This window comes from Kwoniella botswanensis, chromosome 1 (assembly GCF_036426115.1).
Source record: "Kwoniella botswanensis chromosome 1, complete sequence".
In the NCBI taxonomy this organism is placed as follows: domain Eukaryota; kingdom Fungi; phylum Basidiomycota; class Tremellomycetes; order Tremellales; family Cryptococcaceae; genus Kwoniella; species Kwoniella botswanensis.
In genome coordinates, this window is record NC_088599.1 from 3,049,908 (window position 1) to 3,076,337 (window position 26,430).

Here is a 26,430-nt window from a genome sequence, read left to right on the forward strand (position 1 = left end):
CATGGAAAGTGATAGACTCATTGAAGTTGGAACCAATCGTTACTCACGCAGTTCAGATCCATTGCCATTACCGCTAACCAGTAGCAAGACCTAAGTATATCTTAGATTATCGTCTAGAAAATTTTCTTTCTTCGACTTCTTCAACTGACACAGAAATCACCTTTCCATTCCGTTCAGTATGTGAGATGTGGATCTTAATCTTCCTTTACTCCGCTACAGTTGACAACAGTCCCACGCGCAATCGCAATCGCAATCGCGATGACAATCCCGTCAGATCGCAGTCTTTCAAATGGCGAATGCGAAGAGATAATACGCGGAGAGTTACAAAGGAGTGTGAATGAAATTTTCCCTTTCGTCCTTTGAAAAGCTATGCTATGAAATTGAAATGAAGCGGAGTTCAAGTAAGCCAAGATCAGATCTTTTCGATTTTCTGATTAACTTACTCGGCGTGTTTCCTTGATGTCTGATGAAAGGAAAGTGACAAGTCGGGGCCCTTGAGTTTAGCAGCTTGTGATGAGGTAGTAGGTGTATCTGTATTGAGGTGTGATGGGATTAGAAGGAAGGATGTGGTCGGCGTGTTTAGCGTTTGGTGGAAATAGGTACAATAAAAGGGATGGTGATGGTCGTGTAAGTTCGTCAGCTCGAAGTACAAAGTAGGCGTTGGTAGGCGGTTGAAGAGATTTGGAGATAGATTCGATACAAACTACTTTGATGCACGATGAAAGGATGACTTCTATCTGTTGACTCACCTAGACCAACCCAAATATTCTTCCTTTTCTGTTTTTACCGGAATCTCACGTTGCGCTAACCAGGTTTTGCTGTTTCTGTGATATGGTCTGAGACACAATTCAGCCTTGAGATTCCAGATCTTTTGGTTGAGATGATTGATCAGTACGAGTGTCTATGTACCGTACGTTGGTGGGATTACGTTTATTGATGATAAGGATGATATCGAGTACTCGTAAGCGTGCTTTGCTTATGTGATTTTGTTTATGATCGATGTTGTGATATTCGATGAGATCGCGGTCGCAGTTGGGTTGGATTGAGTGTGGAACGGGCGCACGGTTCAATCCTATTGTCTTTTTCCACAGCGTATAGTTTATAGTGCTGACGATCAGAGGAGGGAGTGCCGATGAAAAGTCTGGAGCGTGGATCGATGCACACAATCAATCAGACTCGAGAAATGGTGCTAAAACGGTTATGTTATCGGACAATGTTCGGTTGATTGTTTCGAAACAAAGCAGAAGGACTGATCGTCGTCGCCTTTCCTCGTATTATGTTCTTATTCTCGCAGACGCCGTTAGTTAGTTGAGTCCTATCCCTATCTGATCGCAAAGTTAAAGGGCCAAAGGAGGTGGTACGTGTTATAGATGAGATGATGGTGAGCTAAAAGTGGGGGTGGTGGGGAGGAAAGCGGTCTTGATGATATCGAGTGGGTATAGAACGAGGCAAGTTGTTACATCTCTCTGGAGATCCCATCAAAATGGATTCAAGGGTTGATATATAACTTGCGATAGGATCCGTTGATCCGAAAGGGAGGTTCGAAGATTTAGGGTTGAACGAACATCTTGCGTCTTTCATCTTTTCTTCCATTCATATCGGAACGATAGACATATGTCACCGTTTTATCGAGAACTGAGGACGTGTGTCATCCAACTGCGTGCGTACGAATACTGTACCGTGAGACAAGTTCTCGGCTTTTTCTTGGAAGATAGAGTAAAGCGTAGCTTAATCGTGCCAAAAATGATAAAAAGGATCTCGGGGCAACACTGCCGCAGGAGTACGACCCACGCATCATTATCGTGGCGTCAGTTTAGACTATAGATGAAACTCCCCGAGAGGTGAGATGTGCAAGTCCAGACTCTTTTTACATGCGGCAGAGTACTTTTCGTACGCGCATCAAAAACTCCAGACTTTGGACCTCGGACCTTTTGCTACGTGTAGATAAACAACACACTAACGTTAATTGGGGTGCACTCGTACACCCTGAATGTTAACCATTGCAGGAACCACGACTTTATCTCGTTTCTATTCGACGATAAAGATATATGATAAATTCCAGAAGATCCCAGAATGCTTGAGATGTAAGATTAGCGAACCAAACACTTGAAACGTTCCTATCTGTATCGACTCCATAAGTTACGAGTTACAAGTTACCAGTGACCGTCTCAGCGATGTTCCTCATCTATCCTTCAACAATGATCTTTGATGTAGCGATATGATCCGAAATGACCAAATGCCTAAGGAAGATACGAGTATCGTCCCAAAATGGGTGAACGCTAGCTAAACTGCCGAAGAGACTAGTGGATGCGTAAGTACGCTAGTCAAGGACTATTCGTGTTAGATCTACAACTGCTTGGAGATAGTGGCTCTTTTTCAACTTGGTTCTCACACATGAATGATCTCTCTCATGTATCACTCACTTGGTGGCTAATGGTCCGCTTTCATTTCTTCAATCAAGGGCTCGAAGAGTGCTGAAGATAGAGGAACGATCCTGACATTGCGTTTTCTCAATACAGCTTTTTGCGCGAGGTAAAGCATATCCTCCTCTTCTTGCTTCTCTCGTTCTTCTTCATCGATCCACTCGTCTTCTGGACCATCGGGATACTCTTCACCTAGCTCTGAGGGGAAATCGGACTCGAGGAAACCGGAGGGAAGTAAAAATGTCCTCATCGTTTTCGTTGTCAGGCATGGAATTGGGAAGAGACGAATAACTGCCTAAAGAGGTAGAGCCCGAAGGTCCAGTGTTGTGTTCCAATCCCTCTACAGATGACTTGCCACTTGACCTAACGAGTTGAGCGATACGATCTGTGATAGCAACAATATCTACATCTCGGGAGCTCAGTTGTCGTAAATTCTCGATGATGGGCCCAGTTGGGCGATCGACAGGAGGAACAGGTTTCCCCAAAGGACAACTGACGAGAAGGTCAATCGCTCTAACAATATACCTCCAGATATCCTTGAAGCCTTCGAGATTCGGCGCGGGGTATGTACCCAAAATATCAGGAAGGGATCTGAAATGGTTAAGATACTCTCGAACAGTCATAACCTCTCCAATATCTTGGTCTTTCGTCATCGATGTTGATCCTTTGACGGCGAACAGGGTGGATGATATCGCGTATACTAAGCAATATGTATGTCCCCTTATAAGTAGACCTAAGTAAGTGCCGCAGCACTCATGGCACGCACTGAGGTAAGACAACCCCTCGCAGATCACTTTTTCTATAGGGGTATCGCTTGACTTGAGAGCGATGATCAGTGATGGGACTAGGTAAGCTTTTTCACCGGGAGCTCCGTATTTTCTCTCCAGGCTAGTACGAACGGCATATTCTGGACGACATCGACTGCATGTATAATTATCTGATGTTGAAGAGGATGTGTGTGTGATGGAAGCGAACGTCTTGATGAAGACCATTCCATCGGGTGCTTTTGCGCCGAAATTCTGGTACAAACCATCCGATTCACCTTGCCAATCAGAAGCCTCTGTCTCCCATCTGTCCATTCAGGGTATCAATAAAATCGAAGTCAGCTCAGCTCGACGAATGGTCTAGGTCAACATACCACTCACCGTGATATGTCTCGATGGAACTCTGTATCAATGTACAGCACATTTTCGATCCCTCTTCTCACTTGAATTCTTCCTAGATCCGGAGCTCCCCATGTCATCACTGCTAAGTCATGTTTGTATTCTGTATCGTATGGCGGCTCTACCAATGAAGCCTCTACCATTGATGAAAACCAGGCGCCAAACTCAAACTGGAGTTTCCTTTCATTAACCGGCACAGTAGCTAGTATGCGCTTAACGTTGGCTGTGGTGATTGGGTGATCCTCTGGTATACGAGAGCAATAAAAGCTCGAATTGTGGAGTGACTTGACGCTGGGTATGCAGGCATCCTTTATAGTGAAAGAAGGTGGTCAGTGAACGACTAAGTTGGCCAATTCGCTTGGTTGGTATCAGCTGCTTTCCGAACTCGACTGTGAGATATGCGTTCTTGAAGGTTGGGTCTTCGAGGCTTTGGATGGCTATCTCGGGTGTAGCACGTGAAGAAAAAGAGTGTACTCAACCACCAAGGAAATCAAGTACGCAATACATACACAATACATACATAAGACCCATGAGAAGCTAAACCTAGTATACAAGAAACGTACTTCCATATCAATGCTGTAAACTGCATTCTCGACTGTAAAAAGGACTAGGTGGTGGTAGCGTATCTTTCCTCCTTCTCTTTCGCCTTTGATAGACGTCATCTCATCAGCTCGATACCAACTTGAGATATGAAAGATTTGAAATGTAACGCGACTTACCATCTGGATGATGTAGTTCAACCTGGTTTCCCTATCTGTAAGAGCTTTCTGATGACTTTCTAGCATCCTGCGCATCGATCTAAACATATTCATATCTTGTGGTGAGTTCGCTGAGTGGAAAGATGTCTGTTCATCTTGAGATTGCCCTTGAGGTCTTGGGAGACTATCGGTGATTGTCGATGGATCGAGGCTCGATAGCAGATGAAGTACCTTATTCAGCTGGTTGATATCTACATTTGGAAGTATAGAAGTAGGGTCGGATCTGCTGGCTTCCGGTTTATTTGACTGGTGATGAGTAACGTCAATATCCATAGTATGGAGGTCGGAATGAGATTGTGATCTGCTTGTCGAGGAAGATTTGAGGCTCCTCTGAAAAGTGGTGGAAGTGGAAAATTCCGCTTCAAGTGTACGGGCAAGAATATAACGATCCTTCTCTTTGTCCTTTTCTTGGTTCTCTTTCATCTTGATAGAGGTAGATGTCGGCCCACTCAACTTCCTCAGTGCACCTGTTGGAGTATCATCCACACCCATGTCATCTTCTTTGACAGCTTGAAGACTCATCAAGCCCAAATCCATCACTGAACTTGCACGTTTGTGTAATTTGCTGGAAGAGCGTTTATTGGAGAATGATACGGAATGACGAAGTGGGTGGGAGGGTTTGGGTGGTGGAAGGGGGGTAGATGCTGTCACTAGAGTCGTGGTAGGTGCAGGTGGATAGACGTTGTGTGATTCCTATATTCCCTCCGAGTGAGCAAGCAGCACATATTAGGGAATAGCGCTTACCTGCCAGTCCATTCCCAAGCTCGTCGACAATAGATTCTCCAGCTCTTTGACGTAGGCTTTCTGTCTTTCACTCTCAGCATACTGAGCTTCGTTATCCCTACACATCCATTATAAGCTAATCGTATCCAGGGAAGCCCCAAAGGTATGGTGAGCTTACTTCTGACTTTTTGCAAATAGGTCTTCCAACGTTGCTAATTCCTTATTCAATCTTTCCATTTCAGGACCGGTGTTGTGTTCGATAAGAGTTTCCAAATCTGTTATTCGATTTCGCAGCTATCACCCAGGATTAGATACAGGGATATACGTTCCCGGATGTAAGACTCACGCTTGTATTGGTCTTGTTCAGCCCTTCCACTACCTTTTTGAGTCCTGCTGTCTATATATATATATATCTCATCAAATTTAGTATCTACATCGCGTTGGCCGCTCATGGACAGCTTACCTCATTCATGAGATCCCCTTCTAGTTTTGGTGAGATACTGCCAAATTCCAACGCCGTGGAAGAAGCGTTGAGAAAAGCTGAACCTCTCTTTGAAGCTACGGACGGCGTCATCCCACTTCTGCTTCTAGTCACGGATCCTTTGCGTCGGAGTGAGGTAGACATGCCTGACGGTGTATGATCATTTGAGGGGTACGAAGTGGACATGTTGCTTTCGGTATACCAGTATTGATAGCTTGATCGAAGCGAGACAGGAAGAGCAAAGGATCACTTGGAACTGTCAGTATCAGTAGCATTAGACTGGATCTTGTTGCATGTTCCTCGTTTTGCATGTCATGTATCAGGTTGATAAGGGTGAACCTGTACATATGTATCTGAAAACGTAGAATCTCATTCAACTTCACCACTTCGCCAACTTTTGTTTGGCCACGTTTTAGCCACGTGGAACACACATGGGTGTTTTCTCGGATCCGAGCGAAGGCAACCTTGCTTTGTTTTGGATTTTGTCGAATGACTGGACAATCTTGATCGTATTTGTTAATTGCTCTGTCATCCGATAGATGCACCATCATCCGCGACTTTCTCTGGGCAGATCTCACAGTCCGCCTTCAGGATGGGTAATGATCAATCACGTACCCTGGGTGGGGACGATGCCAAGGCAGCGGAGGACAGACCACCAAATTATTACGAATTGCTACAGGTGGATGAGGAAGCAACTGCAGATGAAATCAAAGTGAGTATGGTTCAACAAGAGCACAACAACGCCGGCTGACTGTTTGATCTTGATCCAGCGCTCATATAGGAAGCTAGCTGTAAGTTAATTTTTGCGGCAACTAGGTGTACGAAGGTGCTAATGCTAAATCGACTCGACCCTTGTAGTTAGTCCATCATCCAGATAAAAACCCGCATAGAATTGAAGAAGCGACGAAGCTATTTGCAGACATGCAGCAGGCTTATGAGGTGAGCTGCCTCACCGAATGATATTGTGATCTTTGATGGTAACTGACCGTTATCTTTCCTGCTTTATCAAAAGATATTAAGTGATCCCAATGTAAGTTCATATAAAAAGCAATACATACTTCACTTTACTCAGCTCACGATGTAATGCCTTTGTTCAAAACAGGAAAGAGCATTCTACGATAATCACCGGAATGTACCTGTAGCAGCTACAGATGACGATATCTTCGACCATGTCAGATCAGGAGACAAAGCTACGAACGATCCCAAGTCCAAGCTGAATAAGAGGAGACATGGTGATCCTGGTGTAAGGTTGGAACAGCTCATGAGGTTCTTTGATCCTAAATTGGCTAGAAAGGTGGACGATACCAATGAAGTGACTAGAATTTTTTTATTTATGTCAAGTCTGGCTGTGCGTAGACTGAACAAATGCCATGTCTGGATTTATTCAGGGATTCTATTCGGTATATCGTACGCTTTTTGCACTCCTAGCATCCGATGAGACTTTGCATACACCACCCGACTCGCCACCACTCGTTTATCCTTCTTTCGGAGACTCAACCACTTCATATGCTCCTTCTCAAGGCATGACCAGAGCTCAGAAAGATTCCCAAATATGGGTCAGAGACTTCTATCTGGTATGGACAGAATTTGTCACGGAGAAGAAATTTGAATGGGTAGCAAAATGGGATTTGGAAAGAGCTGAGTCGAGGGATATTAGGAGATTGATGGAAAAGGAGAATAAGAAGGTTAGAGATGATTATAGGAAGGAATATAATGAGACTATACGGGTGAGTCATGCTATATAACTGTATAATGGCCAAATAATCGAAGATCAGAATGCTCATGGATTATGGACAAATTAGCAATTGGTCCTATTCATCCAACATCGAGATCCTCGATACAAAGCACATCAATCCAAGCTAGCTAGAGAGAAAGCTTCAGCTAAAGCTTCAAAGGCTAATTCCGGTACTTCCACACCGTCCGGTGCAGCCTCAGGTATTGATCCTGAAGCGGCCCGAAGAAGGCATGAAGAAAGGATGAGATCGGCAGCAGAATATGAAGAGCAGTCGTGGCAGAAACTTGATGGAAGGCGTTCTGACGAAGAGGACGATGAGGAAGAGGAGAATACGGAAGAACCAGAGACTGGTGATGGAACGGGAGTTAGACTGGACGATGGTATGGGAGGTGAATTTTTCGAATGTGTAGCTTGTTCGAAAACTTTCGCAAGTGAAGCTAGTTGGGCGAACCATGAGAGGAGCAAGAAACATAAACAGGCTGTTTGGAGGTTGAAGAAGGAAATGATGGCCGAGGCCAGAGCTATGGGGGAATCTAGGGAGGTCTCAGATGAGGAGGACGAGGAGGAAGATGGTGAAGATACATTCGAAGATGCCGAGAACGGCGAAGTGATGGAAGAGAGTGAAAATCATGAAGCTAAAGATGCAGAGATAAACGCTTTGGAAGAGGAGTTGGTGGGCCTTGCTCTGGAAGAAAGTGAAGATGTGGACTATCCCTCGAAGAAATCGAAGAAGAAAGCCAAGAAGGCTAGGAACGTACCTACACCTCAGCATTTGTTGGATCCTGAACCTGAAAGCTTACCTACAACTCCTCGGCCGGACGATACTCCTGAAAATGATGATGATGATCAAAGTGATGTGCCCGACAGCGAGAAAACGCCGGAGTTGTCGAAGAAGGAAAAGCGAAGAGCCAAAGAGGCACGTAAGAAAGAGGAAGAAGAAGCTCGAAAGGTGGCATTGAAAGAAGCTAGGAAAGCAGCTAAGAAAGGTCTGTATCCTATAACCGAAAACGTACCTGATTCACTAGCCCAACAGGAAGAGAAATTGAATAAAGGTCGTGGATCTGTACCTGCACCTGCACAGAAAGGAAAAGGGAAAGCTAAAGATGATGGATTTACGATGCCTAAGCAGAAGGGGAAGCCCAATAAGGGTAAAGGAAAGGTCGAACAGGTGGATGAGTTCAGCCAAGAGAAAATCGATAAAGTCGTAGAAGGGATTAAAGGGAAAAGAGAAAAGATGATAGAGAAATGGGGTGATGACTGGACAAGTGAGTTTGATCTTTACTGAATAACATTTGAGTGAATCATTTGGCTTGCGCTGATGCACTTTGTTCCAGGTCTGATTACAAAACTGCAAGATATACTTGATCGTAATTCCGCACCTGACGGTATAGGCGTGTTGTGCTTGGGGATCGGTAAACCATTCTCAGATAGAACAGCTCTGATACAGCTTGCCTTACTGTTGGAATTGGCTGATTCTCTGGGTGTAAGCTGAATCTTCCTGATATCTGTATACGAAGGTAGAATCTTTTTGGCTAAATCAGATTGCTGTAGTGCCCGACTTCAAGCATTGAGGTATTTGACCCAGTATCAGATGAGGGAGATAAGAGGATCCTTTTGGCATTTGGGATTGATCATCTTGAGGAGAATCTTGTATGTATCTCAATCTACTCCTAACGATTACTACGCGTAGAGCTGATGATAACCTGCCTCAGATGGGAAAGCATGCCCTTTCACCTACCAAAGCGTATCTTCTATACCTACCTCACGCACCTAAACAGCTGTACGAGTCCCTTCTTCAGGCCAACTTTGGACCGTCTCTAGGAGATAAACCGGGTCGTATTCTACTCGGAAATGACCTTGCGGAATATATACCTGGATTTGTAAGAGCCAACGGAGAGGAGAAAAAGGAGAATGGGGCAAGTGAGGAGGGAGAGTTCGTCAAAGCGAAGAAGAAGAGGAGAGGAAAGGGAGATGGACATAGGGAGATCAAGGATGGTGTTCTGCAGAGACTTGGTGAGTCCATGATTTCACCCTGACTCAACGATGTATTATCAGTATACTTATCACTTGTGGCCTACAGTCCCGAACATGTCGATACTGCATTTCAACAGTGCATTACCAGAAACCAATTTACCTGGATTTGCGAGAGCGTTCTTATCCCTTGCCTTTCAATGGATAGATTCTGATAATGTAGATAAAGTAGATTGGGAGAAGGAGTTACCTGAAGTTGATTGGGCGGATGGAGAAGTCATTGGGTAGATTGGAGGATTGGAAAGAAAGGGAAGATATACCAAGCATTTCATATACCCGTATCACGCCAGTCAACGCATATATATAGACATTTGTAATACATACTCATGATCTCATCATTCTCCTTGGATGCATCGGATTGGTATTTTTTCCTCTTCACCTCACGTGATGACTTGCAGTGAACCGTTCATCTACGGCCAGAGAATTCAGAAAATACTGCGTCCCGTCAGATCCGCAAAGTGAAGCTGGATATCGCTTGATGAGTACCAAGATTGGGGATAACTAGGGAAACCCAAGTGCTGTAGTTTGGATTGTCTTTTTGTATGTTAACATTTTATTTACCCATCGTGGGACTCTCTCTTCGTCTCTTGTGGGGGAAAATGTAAGCGCTGTCGATGAACACAGGTAAGCTCGTCACTCCGATCGAAATCGCAACCAGTAAGAAGCAAGTGATCTATCTGCCTCTGCGCTGAGATGCACGTGAAGTGGATGTCATTCAGGGAAATCAATCGTTCCCAAAAAAAGAAGCAAGTGAGATCTCGGAAGATAAACAAACATCACCCCCTGGCCCCGTCATAACAAATCCAGATTTCGAACATCGTCACAATGAATTAGTTATGACTTAAATTAACATTTTCATTGGTCTTCTATCATATCTGCATAACTACACAACATGTATAGAATCCCTTGTATATAGTGTCATATAGCACCACCGACGAGAAGAAAATATGCCCCATCAAGATGATCCTGGTCCCTCGACCTCGCATCATATTCACACTCAGGCACCTCAAATCCATATAACAACAACACCGGATCTCGTTCAACCTTCCACTGTACCATCGCATCTATCTCCGACTGACGAACAAACCAGAGGCCGATCATCAGGGAGGAAAGGGGATCGAGATCGACAATCGTCGTCTGGACATGTCAAACATGCTTCGTTCGCCCTTGCTGGTGAAGATGGGGAAGAGAATGACGATGCGAACAGCAACAGTAATCTGGGAACACCCCGTCCGTTCACTTCCCGTCTAGATACCATTTCAAGTGATTCGGTGAAGGAGAAGGTGGAGGATGGCCTTGATAAGAGAAGTTGGATGAGCAAGGTGATATTGCTAAGTAGGCTTAGAGCGAGGAAGATAGTTGGACATAGCTGGTTTAAATGGGTTGGTCCGAAATTGACTTGGAAGGATATGAGACCAGTTGCGAGAGGATCATTCTCAGTAAGTCAATTGATATACCCCAGCGTTCCTTTGGATGGAGGTATGGCGTGACTGATCCAATATGTATGTGTAGAGTTGGGTCGGATTGGTATTGCTTCTTATAGTGCCAGTGGAAAGAGCGATAGGTCAAGCTGCATGTAAGCACCAATATTGATTACTTACTAAGACAAGCAAGTCTTGCACGTCAGCTGACTGTGACCTCTCCTTGTGTTCCATGCAGTCTTCTCACTCATCGTCGCTTTCATGTTACCGCCAAGTCAACCTGTAGTACAACAATTTGAAGTGTATCTGAACTTGTTTTTCTTCAACGGACTAGCTTGGGCATGGGTGAGTAACAGTTCTCTTTTAATATGGCACTGTAATAAGATTCAGGAGTATGAGAATGTTGGATTACGATCTAATGTCATTATCACTTCACCGTGCTGACGATCAAACCCTGGCTGATTGATACAGGTCGCTCTCGCCGTGTTCATTGCTGGCAAAACAAGACAAACGACAGATCCTTCCAAGATCGCAGCGGCGGAAGCGAAGTACGCCTACCTCAGAGACAGCAACCCGACGACATATCGAGAAAGGATCTTGTATGACGGGACATACCTTCAGGCGAAACCAGCAGTCGTATGCGCTATCTTCCTAGCAGTCGGTACAGGTGCAGCATTATGGTGGAAACTCCGAACTCAACCCAGTCCAGCAACTTTCCCTTTAGTCCTTTCTTGTGTTCTGATTGATATCGGGTTGACTACAGCTGTTTTCTACCCTTACAACCTGTATACTTCTGGTCTACTATTCTTCCTTCCAATGGCTATTCAAGCGGGACTAGGATGTATAGCTACATTGTTCATCTTCCCGGAATCGGTCGGTCATTCTTTCCAGTCGAAATTCCCTGGTATCCTTAACCCTCTTGCATCAGCGATGAAATCGATTGAATCCCTTTTTCAAGAAGCCAAAACCATCCCCTCCGATCTCAATGGCGATGCGGGATTGTTAACGACGAACGAAGCAAGGAGAGAGAGAGAATTCGCTGAGAAGTTGGAAGATTGGGCAGAGAGAAGTAAAGATATTCGTCAACAGCTCTTACAATCACTTGCTGGATTACCTCCCTTGAGAGCTCAACAGAGATACCTCAATGTGGATTTTAGTTATAGTCGCTTATCGGGTGAAGATCTCCGGACATTATTCGATCATCTTGCTCTGGTTCAAGCTCGATCGGGTGGAATGGCTTTTTTCTTCGATGTGATTGTCACCAACGCTAGACATACCCATCTGGATTCCTCCGCATGGTCAGTATACAAGGTCAATCAATCTCGTCCTGGGTCCAGAGCAGCTTCAATACGAAATGAAAATGTAGCGGACGACAGTAGAAGAGGGAGTCTGGCTGATGATAGTCTGGTTGGTGGGGATGGGACTGTCACGCCCCCGATCGATCATGACGATTCCACGGATAATTTGGCGCACGAACGAAGTTCATATTTCAGTGGAAAGAAATTGCATTTCGCATCCTTCATCAGGAAGAGCAGTTCAGCCCATGGACTGAACAGGGATAAAGGTAGTCATGTTTCTTTGCTTGATCATTTGAGGAAGATTCAACAACCTGTAGGAGTATATGAGAGTACGAGATATATGGATATTGAAAAGGCTTTTGCTAGGTGAGAGGATTGTCTCCAAATAACATCAACCTTACTCAAGCTAACACTGACATTGAATGCATAGTGATACTGAATACGTGCTTGAACAGCTCAATATCCTGGCTCGAGGATGTCTTCCCGTCATACGAGCTTGTGAAGCTGCTCTTTCAACTTCCACCAGTTGGATCTTGAATGTCAACCGAGATCGCAGGGTCATCCCCAAGCTACACAAAAAGCGACAAGATCAGATATCAGCGAATGGATCAAGCGAGAAGAGATCACCCGAAGCGATCAATAAGCTCATACAAGTTACGAATGACCTTCAAGCTGCTTTAGATGAGTTTTGCGTCATAAGAGTGGAAGTGATCAAACCTTATAGACATCTTTTCGATCCGAACCATCCAGCTGATGAAGGTATACATGGATCGGATAAGGTGAGTTTGAGTCACACGCAGCTTTCACCTTCATTACAAACAATCATCTGACTTGCCTCTCTGTAGACAAACTTCCGAGGGTTATTCCAAAACTTCGTCGCCCAATATCATTTGGTAAGTGATCCATCTCCAACTACGGTTACAGAACCCACAAAACATCGCATCCCGTCAGATCTGCGCAATTAATTGGGATATCGCTCGATCAGTATCAAAGTGGAGGACCATTTGGGAATCTCGAGTACTGTAGTTTTTTTTTTGGCTTTGCTAATCCCTAATCTGATAGATCGAATTCACCGAGGCCTTACTTAATTTGTTGAGGCAAATGCAAGAATTGGATAAATCCCGTCAGAGAAGGAGATTTTGGTATCCTCGCATGTCGAACTTGCTTGCTCATCTTCGACATACACATAAGGAGAAACATTTAACAGATGGTGATGATGGACATGATAATGATGGTGAGACTCCACCTTCTCCCCATTCCCCGCATTTGAAAGCTAAGAACTAAATATCGTCTGATTCCTTTCATAGCTGCATTCTCCCGAGGTGATGAGGACGAGGATCAATTCCTTGGTGAGGCCAAAAAGCGAAATCCGGAATACAAACCTTTCGAGAACCCTTACCTAAATGTCATTTCTCGCTTGGCGACGATCACCGATATACTGGGAAGTAGAAGTTTCATGTATGCTATCAAAGCTGCTATATTGGGAGCTTTGACGAGTTTACCTAATTTTATCGCTTCGTCTGCTTCGTTTTATTACTTCAATAGAGGTATCTGGGTGACTATCATGTAAGTGGTCATACTGATGAAATGAAAGACGTCCGATATTGACTTGTACATCGATCCGATAGGGCTCAATTGAGTGAGTAAAAGGACAATCTTGAAGATGTGTCTTTGCGCTGACATATCGAAAATAGCCTTGGCGGTCTTTTCAGTAAGCTTTTTTCCGTTCTGCATTGTCATACCGTCTTAGCTGATGACATGTTCAGGGAGATACCACGGTCGCTTGGCTCGGGAGAGTCGTGGCTTCGTTTTGGGGATGCTTGTTTGGGATGGTAGCGTGGTGAGTACCGGGGTCCAGAGTGCCAAATGATTGGAACCAACTGAACGACGATGGTTTAGGTATATTGGCAGTGGCTCTGGTAAAGGCAATGCAGTGAGTGTTCACACGAATCTATAAAGATCGTTAGGAAATCCTGCTGAGAATTGATTGGTAGTACGGCCTTGCAGCGATAGGCGCGGTGACTTTCCCAATTGCCATCTTCTTCCGAGTCCACTTCCCCGGTCAAGTTTTGACGGCCGTGATGACACCTGTGACTTTTGGCTTGGTAATTGGTATGTGACTCCACAATTGTCATTGAAATCATGTCGATCACTGACTGTTTTATCTAGGATATGTAAGCTCTCTTGTCCGACATAACAGCTGCCGGCATCTGATATTGGCATGTTAGTCGTACTTTAACGGATCTATCGGACCTTTGACCTACGCTCAATGGGGTTGGGACGTGGCGTGGCGTCGATTCCTCTGTGTCTTGATCGGTATCACAGCGGCGTGGATATTCTCTTACAGTGAGTAATGGCAAATCGATTTCCCCCTGAAATTAGAAGAGCAAAGCTGAAGTCGACTGCCGCGTGTAGTTCCACCGGTGTACTCGGCGAAACGAGCTATCCGACATTCTTACGCCCAAACCATTAACGCAGCTGGTTCGATCTTCTGTGATGTCCTCTCTCATGCTAACGATCATCACCATCGCTTGAGGGAGGATGATGAGATTAGGCAGAAGTTGATAACCTGGCGGAGTAAACTGAACAAGGTCAGTATTTCAACATTTTTACCTAAAAAGAGAGTTTGATATTCATTCGTGACCATGTAGCTTGGAGCTCGACATAATTTCGCTTCGAACGAGTACTCACTCCGAGGACAGTGGCCCGAAGAGAGGTATAAAGCATTACTCGATACCCTTCAAGACTTGTTTTCACTGCTATCTCAACTGAATCACGTCCTCACTCAGCTCGATAGACCTTGGCGAAAAGCATTACTCGATCGAACCAGATTATCCGACCCGACTTTCCTCGGTGACGTATTAGCCGTGTTGAGTATGTGCTCAACAGCTCTAAGGGCAGGTACAGCACTACCTCAAATCACGCCTAGTCCTCTGGTAGCTAGATTCAGGATGGGTAAAACGAAAGGACTGGATTTACCTCATGATCCTACTGATCAATCGGGTGATTTACCTAGTTTGGTCACTGTAGATGTACTAGAATCGGATAATTATCTTAGATATGCGCTTGGTATAACCACTACGTTTTCGTTGATATCGAGGTTGGATAGGATCGTTGTGATCTGTAAAACGTGAGTAGGATTGTTCTTCAACGATACTGTGTCATGTGGGACTGAGCTTTGACTTTTTTGTTACTGTTTTTGACAGATTGTTAGGGGAAAATTTCCATATATCCGGACTGCATCTTGAACAGAATCATAGGGTATAATGAGAATCAACGGATCAGATCAGAACAGGAGGATATACCGAAGTCATGTCGGTGAACGGATGTTGTTGTACCAATCTTTATTTATGTATGAAGGAATGAAAGAAGTGCGATGCCACTGAGGTATGTGGAAGCGGTAGTTACGTAACTGCCCAATGGGTGGCTTAGCGTGTATGGCGTTTGTCCCTTAAAATCCATGATAAAAGTCGACATTCCTGACCTAAATCGGAAGTAACGTGCACCCAGAGTGCTTGGTGAATGTCTCAGTTGAGAAATCAAGGTTGAAAGCGAGAGAAAAGATTTTTATCTTAGGTGTCATACCATTTTTTTACTATGGTGTGAGTCATTGGCTACCCGCACGTCCCCGGACGGATGCATACGTACACGAGTGAGAACATTTGATGGTACACAGACACATGCACAGACCTTGTTATAGTTTCATTCTCTTCCTCATCATCCTCCATCATCATCCTTGTTCTCGGCCTCGTCATCTTCTTGTTCTCCTCCTCCTCCTTTCCGTTCGGTCTTGTCGGTGCCATCATAATCCACATTCCTCGATAGATCTCTTGGATACGGATATCGATATATCGATATATTGATCGTCTCTTCCCTCTTATCATCTCCTTGTTTGACACAAGTATCATCGTTACACGAATACAGTAAATATGAGTCTGGCACTCCCTACGCATAACGATCCATTCACGACACCCGGTACATCCCCTTCATCATCCAACGACGGGCATAGTCAATCACCTGAAGCTGGTCCATCAACTTTCGTTGCCCCGCCATTACCACCTAGACCTATACCTGCAGGAAGGAGGAAACCAGTCCCATCATACCCCAATAACGGTTCTCTGGCAGAACCTGTCCCTAGAGCAGTAGCAGTCGCGGCTGCACCTCCTTTACCACCTCGACCTGGCTCTGGACGATATTCTCTCACACCTGATCAACCCACTTATCAAGATGAAAACATCATTGACCGTTCACAACTTCCACCACCACCACCACCGGCTTACAATGAAAAGTATGGACCGTATCCACCTAGGAAGAAAGAGAAATGGTGGTATCCTGCTAGTACGAAAGGACGAAGGTGGTGGTGGGGAGGTCTAGTAGGATTCATCTTGGCAATTGCAATTGTGATTGCTGTCTGCGCAGCTGTGTTCTCAAAGAAACATTCAAGTAGTGAGGATGAAGATCAAAATTCGAGTGGATTGACAGGATCATCAGGATCATCCGGTACAAAATCGTCTAGTACAAACGATGGTGGACATCCCCTGTCGATAGCGAATGGAGGAGTGGATATTGGAGATCCAGGAGATATAGCGAAATTCGGCAAGAAATCTACGGATCATTTTGTCATGACTACCAATCATTCTATTGCAGTTACAAGGCTGGATCCAATCGTCAATCCAAACGCACCTGCTTCTCACTTACATCGAATTCACGGTTCATCCTATTTCACTGCCAACTTGACTTCTGCGACTCAAATGCAAGAATTGGCAGACTGTACGACGGCTTCTGTACAAGATGATAAATCTGCTTATTGGGTTGCTCAGATATACTACCAATGGCCCAACGGTTCATTATCCTCAATACCGTTAGATAGAACTTCACTGTATTACTTCCAGAAGGCTCCAACGGGCGTACCCATCTATCCTTTCCCGGATAACTATAATATAGTAGCTGGTGATCCCATGAGACGAAGTGTGAACACAAGTGATCCGTAAGTATCTCATCTCTCCAGACAAAACTCGTACTGATGCCGTTGATTTCGCTGTGTAGTACGAGTTCAGCATTCTGGTGGCAATGTTATCGAGGTTCCAAGGGAGATAGCAAAAACCTCGGATTCCCTTCGACAGATTGTGGTGGTGGTCTCGTCTCGGCAATTCAATTCCCAAGTTGTTGGGATGGAGTCTATGCCGATGACGCAGATTACTCTTCTCATGTAGCTTATCCTGAAGATGGAACCAATGGTTACACATGTCCATCTGCTTTTCCCAAGAAGTTCATCACCCTGCAATTCGAAACTGTCTTCGCCACTTACAAGTTTCCCTTCAACGGTGCTGGGAATATCACATGGGTCATGTCCAATGGAGATACGAGCGGGTACGGTATACATGCGGATTTCATGAATGGTTGGAAACCCGATGTACTTCAAGGTGTATTGGATGATTGTAGGTATATGAACGCTACAGCTCAGGTCTCAGGTGAGTGATGCAGAACCTTCGTCTTGGATCGTACAGAACACTAATTGAAACTTTGTTTGTCCGTTCTCAGCTCCTGATGATCCAGGAAACTGTCCTCATCTCAACAAAACGCTAAGTCTCGACGCAGCATACAGTTGTAAATTCCAATCTCAGATTGTCGATGAAGACGTGGGAGAACTCAACCCTATCAAATACTTACCAGGTTGTAATGGTATTTGGTCAGGTAACACTTCCAAGCCCGCTTGTCCATCTGACCATGTCGAGGGAGGTTATCTGGAATTGACCGACCCTACCGTCTGGTTTAATAATGAACCTTATCGATCATAGGAAAATGATCATATCTAACATATAGACACATAGAGTTTTCGGATCTCGGATTTCAGTTTATGTAGATAAATAGTTAGTATATAATAATGCCTGACTGGAATTGGGGATTCACGTTGTCAATCTGTACATATATTACTCGTATAGACATGCAACGACCTATCTACATGATCTACATATAAATATCGGATTGAACCTACTCAGAAGCTATAATAGTTTCGTAGCAAGATGTGCAGAATGCTTTGCCATCTTTCGGGAAGAAGAGATTATTGGCGAATTCATTGTGGCATTGCTAGTTGAGTTGAGAAAATGGGTCAGTTTGAGTATACAGCGAGACAAGATAGTGAAGGAGAGACGGGAGATGAGAGGGTAAGGGGAGACAACGAGACGAAGAAGGGGGAGAGGGAGTCAGAGGTGACCCCGAGAAAGAGTGGGACAGGTAAGGGGAGGGAAAGGGAGAGGGAAGGGGAATACGAGCCCGACTCACAGCGCATACAAAACACTCTTTGTGCCATTTCGCTCCCATCGCGTTGATAGCCAAATCAGGTATCGGTAAATTACAAGCCTTACATTTCGGTTTATGAAGTCGGAGATGACACTTCTCGCAGTATGGATGTCCCTTTTGAATGACAAATGCGCTGGTTTCGTTATCTTCTTCTTCTTCTTCCCCATCGTTATTTCCCCCTCTGATTTTCTCTGTTCCTGGAGCAGAGGATTTAGAAGGATCAAGGAAAGGGTCTCCGCATTCTGAGCAGAAGAAATGAAGTTCATGATAATATCGTTGACCAAGAACGGGATCGTTCAGAGTGACGAAGCGAGGATCGACAATCGGTGTTTGACAATGATGACAACGATGTGCAAATTTCTATAGTACAATTTTCATTCAGCATGGAAAGATAACAAGCACATGCGTACGTTCCCGACAAAGCAACTCACATCATGGAAATCCAAATGACAATAGGCTTTCCCCTCCCATTCATAACTACTTACGTGCTCTAACAACTCTCCACACTCAGCACACATGAAGCATTGAGGGTGCCAACGTTGATTCATGGCATTAACGATTCGACCGATGATAGCGTTACCGCATCCCGAGCAGAGGAATGCTGAACCGTCCGGTTGTATGCGATGCTGTTGAGGACGGGAAGCAGTACTGGCAGGTGGGCCAGTCAATATCGACGGGACACTGATAGTCGGTGCATCATTACCAAAGTTGATCGTAGGTACGGTGAAGCTGATTTCACCACCTTGTGGAGGTTCATCTGCGGTGTCAGATGACGACACTAAGATCATTGGAAGTCCAGAGAATTGTATACCGGGTGAAGAAGGACCGTTATTCTTTCCTTTCGCTTTGGGTGTTACTTGAGATGGATCTTGAGGGTCTATCTCATCGTCAGTGGTAGCTATCGAAGAAGTGTCCGAGTCAGGTAAATTGATAGTAGGTAAAGGTGTGAATTTAGCTGGAGCACGATTGTCGGAAGATGAACCTGGAATTATGATAGTAGGTGGATTGGGTGACGGAGATGTAGATGGAGTCCTGATTGTCGGTACTGCTGGTAGTATAGGTGTGGGTGACGGCGTTCTATTCTGGTCAATTGATATGCCAGCCATACCATCCACCAATGTCCTTTCACTTCCTTCTTCTACCACTGATGGCTGTTTCCTACTCATGTTCTTTCTAAATCCATCGCCCATACCCATACCAATACTTGAAGGTATACCTCGATCCAAGCTCTTTGAGCTATTCACACCGACCGGAGGTTTAGGTAGTGACCTCTTGACAGGGGAAGAGCTGAACCCAGTACGATCTAACGATTTAACTGACGATACGGTATCAGATCGTTCCAGGTTGGCCTGAATTGGGGAAGGTACAGGTATAGGTGGAGGAGGCATATCATTACGGAATGGAGTACGAGGAGATGATGTTCCAGAGTGACTAGATGTTGAAATTGGTGTTTCCAATGGGAATGAGGGTAATGCTCGTGGAGATGGAAGAGGCCGAGATTGCGAGTGAGGCAAAGCACGTGAGGTAGACTGAGGATCAGTTGTATTGATGACAGGCGGTGCTGGACTCCTTGATCTGACGGGAGGGGCTGGAGGCGGACCTCCCGAAGGTGACTGTTGACCCATCATTGCCATAGTTGAGGGAGGCGGGTGAGCGATAGGCGAAGGTGATCTATGTGAATGTATCGGTTGTGATGGAGGCGGAGGCTGAGAATACATTGAAGGAGGAGGAGGAGGCGACGTTGTTGGATTTGAAGAGGAAGAAGACGACATGCCAGCCTGAGCTCTTAGAGCCGCTTCTTTCGCTCTTTTTCTCTCTTGGAATGTCTGGAAGACAGGAGCTTCATAAGCGACTTTCGGAGTGGGAGGAGGAACCGCCTCTACTGTAGGCACGGGTGGGTGATAGGGCGCATAGGTGTGAGATGAGGTTGCTTGCGGCGGTGGATTCTGGTACATATGTTGCTGGGAGGGGTGAGTGTATATACTTGAGGCTGGCGACGAGATGTCGTGTCCATTCGGGTGGTATCCCGCATCGTGTGGATTGTGATTGACCGGAGAGTATGGTTGAGATGGTCCTGGTTGATATTGCTGCTCATGAGGATTAGGTAACGGCTGAGAAGGGACGGGTCGATGGTATGGGGCATACTGAGAGGGACCAGGCTGAGGGGGCGGAGCATTATACTGATGCTGCATGTTGAAGGGGGAAGATGGAATGCGGCAATGGGTCGACTACAAGGAAGAAGCTAAGGGCACTGCTCGCTTGAGAAAATGGTGGACTGTCGGTCAATCGTCGTGAACGGTGTGAAAGCTATACTTTGAGCATGTGACACCCTCTCCGGTGATGTTGTTGCAGTCCAATGAATGATGGAGGGAGGTTCTGTTTGTTCTTTATTGTTGATTGTGTTGGTCGTGATTGATATACTGATATGTTTGATGTATCATCGACTGCAATGTTGAAATGTTGAAATGTTGAAATCGATTATTTATCATTTAATCTGAAACGCGTCCGTGTATCCATCCATCCACCTGTTTAGTCACTGCGCATTCAGATACCTCTACAGAGTGCATGCATATACATCTATCTATCTCTTATCTCTAGATATCGTCCATAGCAACTCATCCATGTATAGAAATCGCTCACAATTCACCTGCGAGACGTCCCTTCTTGACTTTTTCAAAGGCTTCCCTTGGGTTTGCCAGATCGACATCTGCCCAACTAAACACACAACGTACCGAATATCGTTCATTCAGCAGAGTTCAAACGGAATACATATACACGACAAAGCCACTTACTGAGGCATTCTCATAGGCGTGGTCTCAGGGTTGAGTTCTGGGAACTTCGATACTATCAGATCTGAAAGAACTTTGAACAATATCGCATAACCCTCAGAAGTGAGATGAAGACCATCGCTGATTGTACATCACATGGTCTTTAGTACAGTAGCTTGCAAAGAGATGAGACAGATTTCACTCACTAGAAGTAAGGAGCGAGTTGGTCCGCACCTTCCCCGCCAGCAGCTTGGACAATAGCCGTCCAAAGATCCACACCCTCTACACCTTGTTCTTTGGCGACTTCCAAAGCCGCATCGGCATACTGTTTGGTCACTTTCCTATCTCTATTCTGTTCAGGTTTAGGTCCCTCGCTTCCAAATGATTTCCATTTCTCTACTCTAGCTTCTACCCAGGCAGACTCGATGATGGGTGGAGCATTGATCAAGATTATCTTGGTCTCTGGTGAATAGTAGTCAGATGAAGGATCTTTGATGAAATGTATAAGTTGAGCCAGGTTGGATTTGTATCTGTCAAGAGGGACGTATTGAGGGGTATCAGGTAAAGTAGCATCGTTGGCACCTATATGACTTTGTCAACAGAAAGGAATAAATGTCCATGAACGATTTAAACATACCTAACCAGATGGTTATCAATTTCACATGTTGAGCATAACCCTTCTCTCTTGCTTCTTTCGTAGCGAAGACTTGTTCGAACACCGGAATAGCCCTTTTGTCCAGATCAGCTCGACGAGATTTATGGCCCGTAGGGGGATTGATTACACTTACCAGTCACTGTTGTAGCCTGTCATCTAGCGTTAACGTATGATTCAACATGGTGCATACGGCCAACTCACCTCCATACCCTCTGTTGACGATATCACACCTTCTCATGTAGTATTCTGTCATCCGTTGAGTCAAAGAGCCATCCGTCGCAGCCTGCGTGAGAGAGTCTCCCTGAAAACGTAGCTTAATTTAGTGAGACACCCAACACGACGTATCTACGATTTCACCCACGAAGAGCATTATAGCGTCAGTATAGCTTGATGATGCCATGATGAGGGTAGCAAAGGTGGTCAGAAGGTAGAGTAAAGCTTGGGAAAATGATATATGTAGCATTCAAGATATAAGTAGACAATCGAAGATGTAAATAAGGATTATGGAACTAACATGATGACGATGATTGAACGAATAACCGTTGAATCCTCCTTCGTTTTTTACCTTTGTTATCCATCATTCCATTCCATTCTCACTTACCTTTCCCTCCTTCAATCGTCATACTAGCAATAACTTTGAATCATTGCTCCTCTACAATCTCCATCGTCTTTGATAGCCATACACAGCGCACAATGGTAGCAGAAGCGGAACCTCAACAACCAGTGGCCTCTACGTCATATATCCCTCCAACGAAATATATCCTCTCGAAAGCCCATCTCGCCGCATTTCAACGTTCGCAGTCTCATCAAGATATCATCGATTTCATAGAAGAGCTGAACGATGGTATAGTAGGTAAGAAGTTATCGGAAGCTGGACAAGGATCAGAGGTACGCATTTTGCTTTACGTCGTTGACTACAGTCGCTAATGAAAGAGTGAGATAGCGTACGAAACCTATAATTGGTATACTAGAATCAGTATTGGAAATAGCCAAATCTACACCTCCAGTCGATAATAAACTATCGAGATTCGGTAATCCTGCGTTCAAGACATTTTATGATAAAGTTGGAGATGTGAGTGACATTGAGCTTTATTACATTACTAATGCTGATCCTCATCGATAATAGGTATCGAGCGAATTGCATTCTCGCATAGTTGGACTTCCTGCCGAAGCGATCCCCGAAGTAGAAGTGTATTTCAAGGAGTCATGGGGAAATAGGCAGAGGGTAGATTATGGTAGTGGGATGGAATTCAACTTTCTCTGTTGGATGTATGTCTATATCTCTCATTCTTTCTGAGCTGGCTGCTAATTGATCATCGGATGAATCAGGTTATCTCTGACTAAGCTGGGAGTATTTACGAAAGATGACTACCCATTCCTTGTTCTTGGTGTCTTCTGGAGGTGAGATAGCTTATCCTCATCCGTCTTCCTTCAAGGAGACTGAAGCTGTGTCGTATAGATACATCGAAGTGATGCGATACCTTCAATCGACATATTGGCTTGAACCAGCTGGATCACACGGTGTATGGGGATTAGACGATTATCATTTCCTACCGTTTTTATGGGGCAGTGGACAGCTGAAAGGTGACCTATCCACAATCTCGTCATATTATTGAACGATTTATAGCTAATATATTAATGTATATCCGAATAGATCATAAATACCTTCGACCCAAAGCGATACACGATCCTGAAATCCTAGAAGCTTTCTCAAAAGATTACATGTACCTGTCCTGCATATCATTCATCAATTCCATCAAGACGGCTTCTCTACGATGGCATTCACCAATGTTAGATGATATATCTGCCGTCAAGACTTGGTCCAAAGTCAATGAGGGCATGCAAAAGATGTACAAAGCTGAAGTGTTGGGTAAATTACCCGTCATGCAACATGCTCTTTTCGGTAGCTTGTTACCTTTCCCCACACCTGAACAAGATCCAGAATTGAAGAGAGCTTTGGAAGAAGAAGAAGGTGATCTACCTCAACCTGATTCGCATGGTCATATACATGTGAAAGGTGAGACTGGTTGGTCAATGGATTGTTGTGGTATACCAGGTGAGCTCATCGTCTCAAAGCCCTTGGAATCGTTCGTCCCCTTACTCCATTGTGTACTCTCAGCTGGGTGGTTCATAGCTGACAATGGGTCTTCCAGTCCCATCCGCTTTTGCTGCTGCTCAAGATGGCGCAACACCCCATGGAGGTACACCCACATTCACCGCTCGTTCAGGTATCAAGCCAATTCCATTCGATTAACATCACCACCGATAGTTCAAAATCATGATGACATGCATATGAATATAATGAGCACAACATACATAACAAAAGGTCAACTGTATACCTCAATCATCATGGGCGATCACCATCTATCAAAGAGTCCATTCCATCTGAAAAGCACGCTTTTAACCTGATTGAGATACTTTCCAAATCCATCTCCTTAACGATTCCCAAACCTGATCAACATCCACTTCTCTCCTTATATTCAAAACCTCATAATTATGTCCCATCTCTTTAGCCATATGTTCGAAATGATAATTCCCAGCTACGTTCTCCACTTGTAATTCAATGACCGTCCCATCACCAGGAGGTAAGAACAATGATAGTCCCAATGCACCTCCATGGGACGATACCAATATCGTACTGTGTCCCACAAAATGAATTTGAGTCTCTAAAGCGTGTACTGTAGGATCGATCATTGCGAATCTTATAGGTAATGGATCTTCATCTGAGATGGTTTCAGGTGAAGTCAATGACCATGTTTCAGGTATATCTTGAGTATCTTCATATACACAACCTGTAGAACCGAATTCGCCAGATTTCAATGATCCTTCACACATGTTTTCTAACTCGATTCTAAATTTTTTGATTAGTTCAGGTTCGTTGGTGATGTGTCGTACATCTCTCCAATTTGACCAATCGTTATGTTTCTGAGCATATTCATCCAATTTGGCTCTTGATAGCCACATGACATTGATAGGACGACGAGGTCGATCAGATGCATGATGGGATTCCAGTAAGTTAGCTGGGAGGGATAGAGAAGGTGGAAGTAATCCGAATAAATGTCGATAATAATGGGATGCTGCCCATGTTATCGTTGAGGCGCATGAGTAAGAGTTTCCTACTCCCATAGCGGATAGGAGGGATGCTCCAGCACCAACACTGTGTATAGCATTGGTCACTGTATACTATATATCAGTTATGACTTTCTTTGCAATCAAAAAGAATGTCATTACTCACAACATGTACCCTCTATCCAAGGATCTAAGCTTAATCTTCTTGGTGCCCAGGCTCCTATCCTATCCCAAAGTGGAGTAAAATGATTGGAATCCATACCATAGCCTTCGACAAAGACCAGTTGCACTCTCGAATCTATAAGAGCGGGAGCTGTCTGCACTCCGATAAAGACAGAAACCAGAGTCGTAATGAGATCTTCGGCGACATGGAAGCTATCCAACAACAGGTAAGTCATTCATATTCGAAGGGAATGAAAAAAAGGTGATTTACGGATTCCACTGATCTTGTCTACCAATGATCAATAAAGTCCTTTCTATCCTTTCCTTACATTTTGCTTCATCTACCTCACCATTTATCTTCTCCGTATCAGAACCTAAGAATCGTTCTCTTCCCATTTCCACATTCAACTTCACCCCTTCGTCGGTGATATCACATCCAGCAGCTCTAAATCTCCTCTCCGATTCTGGTATAACCCTAAGATTCTTAGAGACGCATGGCGCAGCAGGGTAAGGCCACCATTTACTGAAACCCGATCTATGAACGGGAGAACAGAATATCGTAGTTCCTTCAACTCCTTCTTCAGGATTCCAATGAGGCGAATGTGAATGGGTGTCATTCCGTATTGGATCAGGAGTGAATGTGTCCAGAGATTGTCCAGGAGGTACGCAATAAGCTAATTGAGAGGAATGATAGGCATCTACCAGCTCTCTACTCAATTGTCCATTACACGTATCTACTCCTCTGGCTTTCACTTCTTTCTCAGCCAAGTCCCAAAAGGCCAACATCGTCCGTAAGGGAAAAGAGTCTCTGAAGAATGTTCCAGGTTGGCCTGCCGAGGGATCCAATCGGTTTAACACGTCCTGAGCTGTTGCTGCGGCCGAAGCATAAGCTTGATCGTATTGGTGATTCCGTCCATTGGTGGTGTAGCTGGTGTAAGATGAATTGGGGAAAGCACCAATGATAACATAGTGGAATATGACCAGTGATCCACAGACACCTAGGACATACTTGAGGATGAGAATAGGAGTTATCTGCACCTTTTGATGCCTTTGACGGTAAGGTGGACCTGGTAAAGGAGGATAAGTCGGGGAAGAGGAATCAGTGGGTAATGGCTCGTAATTGGCTGAGGACATGGTGGAGTGGTATATTGCAGGTTATATCATTGTAAGTTAATTACAGATTGACTCGTTCTATGCAAGATGAATGATGTTGTGGAATGGATGTATGTTTTGGTGAGGAATGTCAATAAAGTACAAAAATAGTCACAAACATTTCTCGGCATCTTTTCAGTCTCAGAGACATTTCTGTGCAGCGACTGCGAAGGTAGACGATAATTCAACAGACTCGAATCGACAAACGCGTTACACTGCGCTGCGGTCATATGCCAAGACTAGATTCTCATGTAGATTCGTTGCGTTGCATATGATGTTACTACTAACAGA

At 44.6% G+C, this 26,430-nt stretch overlaps 9 protein-coding genes and 2 non-coding genes across 11 annotated transcripts; 6 read left to right on the plus strand and 5 right to left on the minus strand.

Moving 5' to 3' along the window:
- Positions 1–2,430: 2,430 nt before the first annotated feature.
- Positions 2,431–3,893, minus strand: L199_001176 (uncharacterized protein; the record flags this gene model as incomplete). Its single annotated transcript, XM_064886933.1, has 4 exons — positions 2,431–2,718; positions 2,792–3,494; positions 3,569–3,809; positions 3,872–3,893. The coding sequence occupies 4 exons, from the start codon at positions 3,891–3,893 to the stop codon at positions 2,431–2,433; spliced, it is 1,254 nt and encodes a 417-aa protein (XP_064743005.1).
- Positions 3,894–4,193: 300 nt separating this feature from the next.
- On the minus strand, positions 4,194–5,734 carry L199_001177 (uncharacterized protein; the record flags this gene model as incomplete). The annotated part of the gene is made up of 6 exons (XM_064886934.1): positions 4,194–4,232; positions 4,306–5,037; positions 5,089–5,185; positions 5,246–5,361; positions 5,414–5,464; positions 5,531–5,734. 6 exons carry the CDS (start codon positions 5,732–5,734, stop codon positions 4,194–4,196), a joined length of 1,239 nt encoding a protein of 412 aa, XP_064743006.1.
- A 406-nt stretch (positions 5,735–6,140) lies between these two features.
- Positions 6,141–9,542, plus strand: L199_001178 (uncharacterized protein; the record flags this gene model as incomplete). Its single annotated transcript, XM_064886935.1, has 12 exons — positions 6,141–6,260; positions 6,319–6,339; positions 6,407–6,487; positions 6,561–6,578; positions 6,651–6,860; positions 6,937–7,275; positions 7,351–8,269; positions 8,336–8,548; positions 8,618–8,766; positions 8,835–8,933; positions 8,996–9,296; positions 9,364–9,542. 12 exons carry the CDS (start codon positions 6,141–6,143, stop codon positions 9,540–9,542), a joined length of 2,649 nt encoding a protein of 882 aa, XP_064743007.1.
- Positions 9,543–9,725: 183 nt separating this feature from the next.
- Positions 9,726–9,840, plus strand: L199_001179. Its single transcript, XR_010449945.1, has one exon. It is a non-coding gene; the product is annotated as a 5S ribosomal RNA (ribosomal RNA).
- Positions 9,841–10,261: 421 nt separating this feature from the next.
- On the plus strand, positions 10,262–15,300 carry L199_001180 (uncharacterized protein; the record flags this gene model as incomplete). Its single annotated transcript, XM_064886936.1, has 16 exons — positions 10,262–10,753; positions 10,827–10,890; positions 10,974–11,080; positions 11,207–12,399; positions 12,464–12,812; positions 12,879–12,926; positions 13,096–13,267; positions 13,341–13,599; positions 13,728–13,758; positions 13,800–13,873; positions 13,933–13,966; positions 14,028–14,138; positions 14,262–14,379; positions 14,449–14,624; positions 14,685–15,163; positions 15,240–15,300. The coding sequence occupies 16 exons, from the start codon at positions 10,262–10,264 to the stop codon at positions 15,298–15,300; spliced, it is 3,768 nt and encodes a 1,255-aa protein (XP_064743008.1).
- L199_001181 lies at positions 12,947–13,061 on the plus strand. Its single transcript, XR_010449946.1, has one exon. It is a non-coding gene; the product is annotated as a 5S ribosomal RNA (ribosomal RNA).
- Positions 15,301–15,962: 662 nt separating the features above from the next.
- Positions 15,963–17,831, plus strand: L199_001182 (uncharacterized protein; the record flags this gene model as incomplete). The annotated part of the gene is made up of 3 exons (XM_064886937.1): positions 15,963–17,020; positions 17,080–17,504; positions 17,575–17,831. The coding sequence occupies 3 exons, from the start codon at positions 15,963–15,965 to the stop codon at positions 17,829–17,831; spliced, it is 1,740 nt and encodes a 579-aa protein (XP_064743009.1).
- A 193-nt stretch (positions 17,832–18,024) lies between these two features.
- Positions 18,025–20,525, minus strand: L199_001183 (uncharacterized protein; the record flags this gene model as incomplete). Its single annotated transcript, XM_064886938.1, has 3 exons — positions 18,025–18,120; positions 18,316–18,693; positions 18,765–20,525. The coding sequence occupies 3 exons, from the start codon at positions 20,523–20,525 to the stop codon at positions 18,025–18,027; spliced, it is 2,235 nt and encodes a 744-aa protein (XP_064743010.1).
- A 444-nt stretch (positions 20,526–20,969) lies between these two features.
- Positions 20,970–22,156, minus strand: L199_001184 (uncharacterized protein; the record flags this gene model as incomplete). The annotated part of the gene is made up of 7 exons (XM_064886939.1): positions 20,970–21,048; positions 21,126–21,242; positions 21,308–21,683; positions 21,739–21,830; positions 21,890–21,905; positions 21,958–22,057; positions 22,118–22,156. The coding sequence occupies 7 exons, from the start codon at positions 22,154–22,156 to the stop codon at positions 20,970–20,972; spliced, it is 819 nt and encodes a 272-aa protein (XP_064743011.1).
- Positions 22,157–22,449: 293 nt separating this feature from the next.
- L199_001185 (serine/threonine-protein phosphatase 2A activator 2) lies at positions 22,450–24,010 on the plus strand (the record flags this gene model as incomplete). Its single annotated transcript, XM_064886940.1, has 7 exons — positions 22,450–22,644; positions 22,700–22,828; positions 22,883–23,025; positions 23,086–23,157; positions 23,216–23,340; positions 23,411–23,812; positions 23,910–24,010. 7 exons carry the CDS (start codon positions 22,450–22,452, stop codon positions 24,008–24,010), a joined length of 1,167 nt encoding a protein of 388 aa, XP_064743012.1.
- Positions 24,011–24,156: 146 nt separating this feature from the next.
- On the minus strand, positions 24,157–26,121 carry L199_001186 (uncharacterized protein; the record flags this gene model as incomplete). The annotated part of the gene is made up of 3 exons (XM_064886941.1): positions 24,157–24,932; positions 24,992–25,200; positions 25,259–26,121. 3 exons carry the CDS (start codon positions 26,119–26,121, stop codon positions 24,157–24,159), a joined length of 1,848 nt encoding a protein of 615 aa, XP_064743013.1.
- Between the last annotated feature and the right edge of the window lie 309 nt (positions 26,122–26,430).